Below are 8,467 nucleotides of genomic sequence, written 5' to 3' on the forward strand. Positions count from 1 at the left end.
ACTCATGAATGCATTCATTCCTGTTAAGGTTTCTTAAAACATTTCTACAGAATTTCTCTTCAGCATGAATTTGTTCATGTAACAGATACCAAGCAACAAGGCTTCAAGTCNGAAAAGTCAATCCTTCCTCAAGTGTGGGATCATAATATTTGAATAGATTGTTGATCCATATCAGACTCCTTTCTTTAGAATCAATAATCTTGTGTTACTGGGTACAAGTGTGTTACCTAAGAATATTAGCAAATCCTTTATAGACATATATTCCCCTCAGTATGCATTTTTTCAGATGCTCAATACTACAGTAATATGCAAAATATCTAACAGGTTCATTATCTAACAGGTGCACTAAAGTTTGTACTCTTGTGTAAAGGTATCAGGAGGTACAATTCAGGTACAGGTTCAGCTCTTTATTGGAAAAGTTAACAAAAGCAGTTTAGTCAAAAAGACCAAAGCCCATGTCATTTTCGGATTCCTCGGACTCTTCCTTCTTTGCTTCCACTTTCTTCTCCTCAGCTGGGGCGGCAGCAGTGGATGGAGCAGGACCACCAGAAGGTGCAGCTCCAGCAGCTGGAGCAGGCCCAGCAGCCCCAACATTGCAGATGAAGCTACCAGTGTTGACATTGGCCAGAGCCTTTGCAGACGAGCCAGGCCAGAAAGGTTCAATGCTGACACCAGCTGCTTTAATGAGGGCATTGATCTTAACTTCCGTGACCATCACCTTGTTTTCTTGCAGGATGAGGGCAGAGTAGATATAGGCAAGCTCGGAGATGGACACCATGTTGTGGACTGCTGGCAAGGTGTTAGTCGCTGGATGAAGTGAGGGCCTCACCCCAATGCAGCATTAGCAAACTGAACACATTAACAGGGTTTCTCTGTAGACATCCCAGTGGCTATCTTAGGAAGCTGACAGTGACCTATGGGGACCTGTGCTGCCCCATGCCCACGTATGCTTCACCTGTGCAGTGCCTTCCTGGCTATGTTAAATCACCAGTGCTATGGACTGGACTCAGTCAGCCCCTCAACTCGCAGGGGCCCCTCAACTCTCGGGAGAATCAAGAGTCCTGGTACACAGGCATGAAGGAGTCAGCAGGGTGACAAACAGATGCAAACACAAGAGAGTGTTGATCTGAATGTAATTTCTCAAAGGAAGCATCTGACTTATGATACTGAAGAAAATAAGGACGTTAGGTGACACATCACCCAAGGTACGTTGAGGTTACCCGATGCTTAATGACTCTTTACACAAAAAAGAAGAATGCATACATAAAGACTGACAGGAACTAGGTAATATAACAACTGAGACAAAGTCATCTCTATCTAAGGTCAGCTATATTCCTAAAAGCCAGGTGTGAGGTCATTATGTTCCCAGGGCAAGTCCTTTCTTGCCCAAACCATAGTTCTCATTCTGATTTATTGTTTAGCCCACCACCAGCCAGCTCTTAGTAAATACCTAACTATGCTATGCTTCTGGGCTAGTGAAAGTATGTGCTAGGGAGTTCTGCTCTAGGTAACCTTGTCATGAATAATGCAATACTCTAGTTCCTCCCTAAACCACATCTCGACCTACTTCCTAAACCATTGTAAATTCTTGTAAATGTGAGTGACTGGGCTGTTATTCTAAGTGATTTTGTTGGGGACTTTCTTCTATTAAGTAATGTAGTCTGCCATATATAACTATAGTAAGAATTCTAAAGTTACTTTGCTAAGCTTGCCCTGAGATTTCTAACTCTATTTAGTAGATAGTAATGCCTGATTTCTTTCACTATTGCTTTTTCAATACTGGAGGCAATCCGTCTAAATCGGTAACATTCTTATGAAATCCCAAGTCCAGGGCTGGCTCAAGGGCTGGCTAGGACATTGGTGAAGGCCAGGAAGCAAAGTTCAACCTAATTTAGATATTTGACAAATCATTCCTTGGAGGCACTGATAATAAAACAATATTGAAAGAAAGTACACAGACCCATTCATCTACTAGTGCAAGGATAAGTTTGGAACATTCATGCTATGGGATGCCAAGGCTCCAGGAGACTAAGTTTCCATGAAACTTTTTGCCTCAGGACCTTGTCTAAGCTTTTGGACTTGCCACACAAATTTCACGGGAGTGGCTATGGCATACCAGCACCTGGATTTGTAAGGTTCTGCAAAGAAAGGCTTTCAATGTTCACTCTTCTGCCTCACCAGTCTTGATTTCTGAACTTATAAATTTGACCATAAGCTACTTGTGAAGTAAAAGATCGAATAGAAGAATGAGGGTTGGCGATGACTCAGAAGTTTAAGAGCAGGGGTGGGTGTGGAGGGGTGGGTGCACTGGGGAGAAAGCTCAGCGGTTAAGAGTGTTGACTGCTCTTCCACAGATTCTGAGTTCAATTCCCAGCAACCACATGGTGGCTCACCACCATCTGTAATGGGATCCAATGCTCTCTTCAGGTGTGTCTGAAGAGAGCTACAGTGTGCTCATATACATAAATACAAAATTAAAAAAAAAAGTTAGGACCACGGGCCTGCTCTTGCAGAAGACTCAAAATTGATTCCAAGCATCAACATGGTGGCTCCCAAACATCTGCAGGGACCTTATTCCCTATCCTAACTTCTGAGGGCAACAGACAACAAGTGGTGTACATATATGCAAGTGGGCAAAATGTTCACACTTGACAATAGACCAGAGAAAGAAATTTGAAAATGGATAGAAATAAATAATAACAGTAATATAATAAATCTTGAAAAATAATAAAGGCTGAGAGGGGAGTCATCACTTCAGGCTCATTTATAGAGGGGGATACCTACAGCAGATACCCTCAACAAACTCCCTGGCACATTTTCTTTTCTTTTTTTTTTTTTTCAGAGCAAAGACTTTTTAATGAATATTATTTTACAAACATACAATGCTGCCTGCATTGGATGCAATCCTGGGCCACAAGTCTGCACACTGCTTTGCCACTGGACCTGTGATAGCAGAACCTTTCATCTCTCCTTTATTGTTTACTATGACCCCTGCATTATCTTCAAAGTAAAGAAACATCCCATCTTTTCTTCGATATGACTTTCGTTGTCGAATTACCACTGCTGGATGTACCTTTTTCCTTAGTTCTGGTTTGCCTTTCTTAACTGTGGCCATCACCATGTCCCCCACACCAGCAGCAGGAAGTCTGTTCAGCTGTCCCTTGATTCCCTTCACAGAGATGATATACAAATTTTTGGCTCCTGTGTTGTCCGCACAGTTGATAACAGCTCCAACCGGAAGACCCAGGGAAATCCAGAATTTCGCTCCGGAGGACCCACCATGTCCTCGCTTTGACATCTTGAGCGCCCGGAAAGAGTCAGAAAGCGGCACATTTTCTTACTTCACACCAAGAAAACAATCCAGACTTGGCCATGTGTCCCCTAAGAGTTTGACATTGGGAATCAGGGACAGAATGCTCAATACCACAAATGTGTCTGCTTCAGAGCTCTGTCAAGTGAGCTCGGTCAGTGCTTACCTACACACACATCCCATGAGGGATGGGAACACAAACCAGACTGTTCTCAACTTTGAAATCTCACCTCTTGGAGAGCTGCAGCCAGAGAGCCTGGTTCAAAGGCAACATACTTAGGAAAGCTTGTGGTCTTAGACAAACTCATCTGTCCTTCTGCATACAAGTATAGAGTACTGGTGTGTTCCAAGCACTGAACTAGCCAGGGCACTAGGGAGAGAAATGGACAAGATCACCATTCCCGATGGCACGCAGCTGACATGCTCTCTGAAATAGTTTCCCCACCAGGGATGATATGGTGAGACTAGAAGCCAAGGACAGGTGGCTATAAAGAGCCCAGGAGAAGTTGGGACACTGTTAGTTCACTGAGAGTGAGCTACTGCCACCTCACAAGCCATCTCCAATCTTGTCACCACAGCAGACTCAGTACCATTGCAAAAACAACCTCAGAATAAGTCTCCAGAATAAGCCTTGCTCAACCCCAAAATAATCTGAAGTGTGCGGGAATTGAATAACAACTTATGTAAGTAGACACATATTTCCCACAGAATATTAAATTTAAGGACATACATTAACATTTTTAAAAATTACATTTATTGTTGGGTATAGTGGCTCATGTCTTTAATGCCAGCACACAAGAGGCAGAGGCAGGAGGATTGCTGAGTTCCAGGCCAGCCTTGTCCATAGAGTTCTAGGACAGCCAGGGCTAAGTAGTAAGATGCTGTCTTGAAAAGAAAATCAAAACAAAACAAAAAAATAATTGAATTTTTAAAAATCTATTTGTGGAGGGGGGACACAGCTTACAGGAGGCCATTTTTTCCTTCCTCCTTCGATCTGGGATCCAGCTGGGGTGTAGGTGCCTTTACCCACCAAACCATCTTCCTGGGTCAGGAAAACATATTTTTAAACATGCTACATATGATTCCACTGTTTACATGGAAACAGCAGACATTCCATACAAGACTCTGAAACAAGCACTGCTTTAATCCTTTGGATGATGTTTTTATTTGAATTATTAGTGAGGGTGGGGCTTGGGGTGGAGCTTGCAAACCACAGCCTTATGCATGGTAGACAGGTGCTCTACCACTGAGCAACATCCCCAGTCTCCAAAAGTGAATTTAATCTCTTCAACTCATACAGACAAACAAATATGCCTAAGCCTTAGGAAGGGCATTGGAATTCTTCTCTTTACAGATGATGAAACTGAGGGGTAAAGCTGACCTTGGCGGTGCACGTCTTTAATCCCAGTGTTCAGGTGGAGGGTGCATCTTTGAGTTCAAGGCCAGCCTGGTATACAAGGTGAATTCCTGGACAGTCAGGACTACACAGAGAAATCATGTCTCGAAAAACAAAGCAAAAAATACTTCATCCTTATTTATGTGTGATGTTTCTTTGCATATAAGTCAGTGTACCATATGCATGCCTGGGACTCACAGAGGCTGAAAGAGAGCATCAGTTCCCTAGGAACTGCAGTCATAGTTGGTGGTCATGAGCCACTATGTGGGTAACTGAGAACAACCTTTGGTCCCCTGAAGAGCAGCCAGTGCTCTTAACTATCAAGCCATCTCTCCAGGTCCTAGTTCCTCTCTTTAAAATGTGGCTGGCAAAAAGCATCCTTGCTTCAAGTGGTGGAGAATTAAATGCAACTTTTTATTTTTAAAGCATTTGGAAAAGCGTCTGGCCTCTCTTCTTGATGCTCAGGAGCAAATGCATTATTAGCTGTGAGGTGGGTTCTGGGCGCCACATTCTGTACACAGCTGGCGCTTTGTAAATTAAGGCTGGTGGCTGTGACCCCAGAATCCTGGACCACAGTCAGTCTTTGCCTCCTTGTGTTTCAAGAGAGGTTCTCATGTAGCTCAGGCTGGTCTTCTTCAAACTGACTCTATCACAGAAGATGTGCCTGAATTTTTAATCCCTCTGCTTCCACATCACAAATGCTGAGGGGAGTAAAAGTGTGTACTTCCTCAACATGTGACATGGGTCTGAACTCTGAATGCAAGGTTTGTGGTGCCATACTAGCACATTCCCAGCCTGAGTTACTACTTTCCTTTTAAACATTATTCTTATTTTATTGAAAACATTTTATTTTTATGTATAAGGGTGTTTTCGCCTACATGTGTATCTGTGCCCCACCACATACATGCCTGGTGCCCACAGAGGTCAGAAGAGAGCATTGTATTTCCTGGAACTAGAGTTTCAGTTCTGATCCACCGTGTGAGTCCTGGGAGTTGAACCCTGGTCCTCCACAAGGGCAGCAGAGTATTTTTAATTACTGAGCTATCTCCCCAAGCCTCTAAATCACTTCTTAAAATGCAGGAATGTATATAAACCCACTGGCAGCATATCCTTGACAACCTCACTAAAACTGTGATGTGGCTCTAAATGTCACACAGGAGGAGCAATGATAAATACTTACAAAATTAAAAAAAAAAAAAGAAAAGAAAAAGACTGGAGCTGGACACTTAAAGCTAGCTTCAAAGCACAAGACCCTCTCCTGGCCTCTGCAGCTACTTGCACTTTGTGTGTGTGTGTGTGTGCATGTGTGTGTATGTATGTGTGACCTGCGTACTGTGTATGCATGTTTGAATGTGTGTGGTATATGTGTGTACAATTTCATGTGTATGTGCAGTGTGTACAGTGTATGTATGTGTATTAGTGATGTGGTGTGCATGTGTGCAGTGTATGTTTCTGTGTATATGAATAATATGTGCAGCATGTATGTGTGTATGTGTACACACATGTATTTGTCTCTAGGTGTGTAACAAAGGTGACAAAAATAAATCTTTTTTAAAAATGAGTTGGGCTGGAAATATGGCTTAGCAGGTGGGAGCACTGACTGTTCTTCCAGAGGTTCTGAGTTCAGTTCCCAGCAACCACATGGTGGATCACAACTATTTCTTTTGGGATCTGACATCCTCTTATCATGTGTCTGAAGAGAGTGACAGTGTACACACATACATAAAAGAAATAATATATTTTTTAAAATGAGTCAAAATAAGCCCTATCTCAAAACTGAAAAGTTGTTCTGGGCTGGCGAATGGTTCCATTGGTAACCTGGCAAAACCTGACTGCCTGAGGTTTGGATTCTCAGAACCTACATAAAAGGCTGGATCCAGGTTAGAGAGATGGCCCACTTGTTATGAGTACCTGTTTCTCCTGCAGAGAACCTGGGTCGACTGTCTGCACTCACATGACTGTTCACAACAGGGTATCTGATGGCCTCTTCTGACCTTCTAACACACTTGCACACATGCAGGGGAAACACATTAATAAATTTCAAAAAATTAATAAAAACGAAAAAGAACGAAGAAAGAAAAATTTAAAACCTGGACACAGCCACATGCATGTGTTCGTGTGACCCCAGTGTTTACTCTCACTCTGGAACTGAGAAAGCACAGACCTTCAGCAGTCAGGGCACATCTGCCTGGCAAACACCACTAAATGTCAGCGATGTAGGAAAATCACCACATGATCAAAATCTATGACACTGTCCTAAAGGGTTTTTCTCTTCAAAGACACAGGGTGCAATCTCATAAAACAACTCATATCAAACATTTAATAACTTTATTAAGCCAGTCGTTGTAGTGCATGTCTGTCACCTCAGCCTTCATTAGCCTGAAGCAGGAGGATAACAAGTTTGATGCCAGCTAGTATTAACATAGCAGAAACTTTCTTTAACAAACAAGGGTCTGAAGAGATGACTCAGTGGTTAGAGCACTGGCTGATTTCCCAGAGGACCAGAGTTTGGTTCCCAGCACCCACAAGGTCATGCATAACTATTAACTCCAGTTCCAGGGAATCTGGTGCCCTCTTCTGGTCTCTGTGGGTACTGCATGCACATGGTGCACAGGCACATGCAGGCAAAACACCCAAACCCACAAAAAGGGGGAAAAAAAAGTAAATTCATTAAATTGTGCATGGTGGTACATGCCTGTAAAAATACAAATTGACAATGTGTTCAGCATGCAAAGTACACTCCTTAAATAACATAACACCATACATGACTTTAAACCACAGAGAGACTGAGAGAGACTGGAGAGACAGCTAGTGTTTAAGAACACTTGCTGATTTTGCAAAGGACCTGGGTTCCATTCCAAGTATCCACACAGCTCTGGCTCCAAGGGATATGGTGCTCTATTCTGACCTTTGTGGACACCAGAGTTTGCCATGGGGCACATACGCAAAATAAAGCTATAGAAAAATATTTAGCTAAATAAAGTTTGAAGATTGAAAAAAAAAAGTATATCAAGGCCAAAAGTTATCCCCCCACAAAGACTGCTCAATGTTTCTGTAGTCTGTGCAGGTGAATGTAAGGAACTAAGAGTTGCTGGAGTGACGAGAAACAGACATTTGAGCACCCTGAACAGAACAGGCAGAGCACTGGTCCCCAGGCCCACCACACTAACTGTGTCCTGAACAGTGTTCACTTAGTCCATGTGTGCTCCATCTCTGCTGCGTGTGTCAAGACAGTATCTGCATATCTGCACAAGGCACAGCACATAATGATGCAACTAGGCTAAGCAATTCTCCCTTTGACCAGTAACATGGCTTACTGTCAGCTACCTCGATTATTACAGGAAGAACATGTGCCTGGAGCCACAAAAGCTCTTGACTACCAGAACACTTTATGAGAGGTCCTGTCATCCAGCCAGACTTAAGTTGCTCCCTCTCTAGGCCAGGCTTGTGGACAATGCACAGCTTGGCCTGCATACCTGCAAAGCACAGCAGTGAAACTTTATCCAGTTTGATGGTGTGTGTGTGTGGTGGAGGTGGTGGTGGGAGGTCCACCAGCACCATGTTATCATTCTCTGTGACTCTCCCGTGGTAGGTGGGCTCGAGCCATGGCTTGTGCTTGTTAACTGGTGGGAGAAAAAGGGAAGCAACAGTAAGATGCAGATCACTGCTTCAGCGTTCTGCTGCCTTTGAAGATGAACATGTGTTGTCTAGCTTCCACACAAGTGCACATGCACACAGGAAAGCAAAGCCAGAGGCACATA

At 43.2% G+C, this 8,467-nt stretch overlaps 1 protein-coding gene and 1 pseudogene across 2 annotated transcripts; both read right to left on the reverse strand.

The window, feature by feature from the left end:
- Positions 1 to 433: 433 nt before the first annotated feature.
- LOC110288051 (60S acidic ribosomal protein P1-like) lies at positions 434 to 857 on the reverse strand. 2 transcript variants are annotated; one of them, XM_021154505.2, is made up of 2 exons: positions 704 to 857; positions 434 to 631 (listed from the first exon to the last, which is right to left on the reverse strand). In XM_021154505.2, exons 1-2 carry the CDS (start codon positions 776 to 778, stop codon positions 434 to 436), a joined length of 273 nt encoding a protein of 90 aa, XP_021010164.1. In that variant the 5' UTR covers positions 779 to 857. The 2 variants fall into 2 exon arrangements, with proteins under 2 accessions (XP_021010164.1, XP_021010163.1); XM_021154504.2 differs by having other exon boundaries at positions 434 to 857.
- A 2,012-nt stretch (positions 858 to 2,869) lies between these two features.
- Positions 2,870 to 3,298, reverse strand: LOC110288047 (annotated as a pseudogene).
- Between the last annotated feature and the right edge of the window lie 5,169 nt (positions 3,299 to 8,467).

The sequence above is a fragment of the Mus caroli genome, unplaced genomic scaffold (genome assembly GCF_900094665.2).
Source record: "Mus caroli unplaced genomic scaffold, CAROLI_EIJ_v1.1 scaffold_15064_1, whole genome shotgun sequence".
In the NCBI taxonomy this organism is placed as follows: Eukaryota; Metazoa; Chordata; class Mammalia; order Rodentia; family Muridae; genus Mus; species Mus caroli.

Excerpts from the sequence above, each read along its gene's own strand:
- LOC110288051 (XM_021154504.2), bottom strand. The coding sequence starts at position 778 with ATGGTGTCCATCTCCGAGCTTGCCTATATCTACTCTGCCCTCATCCTG.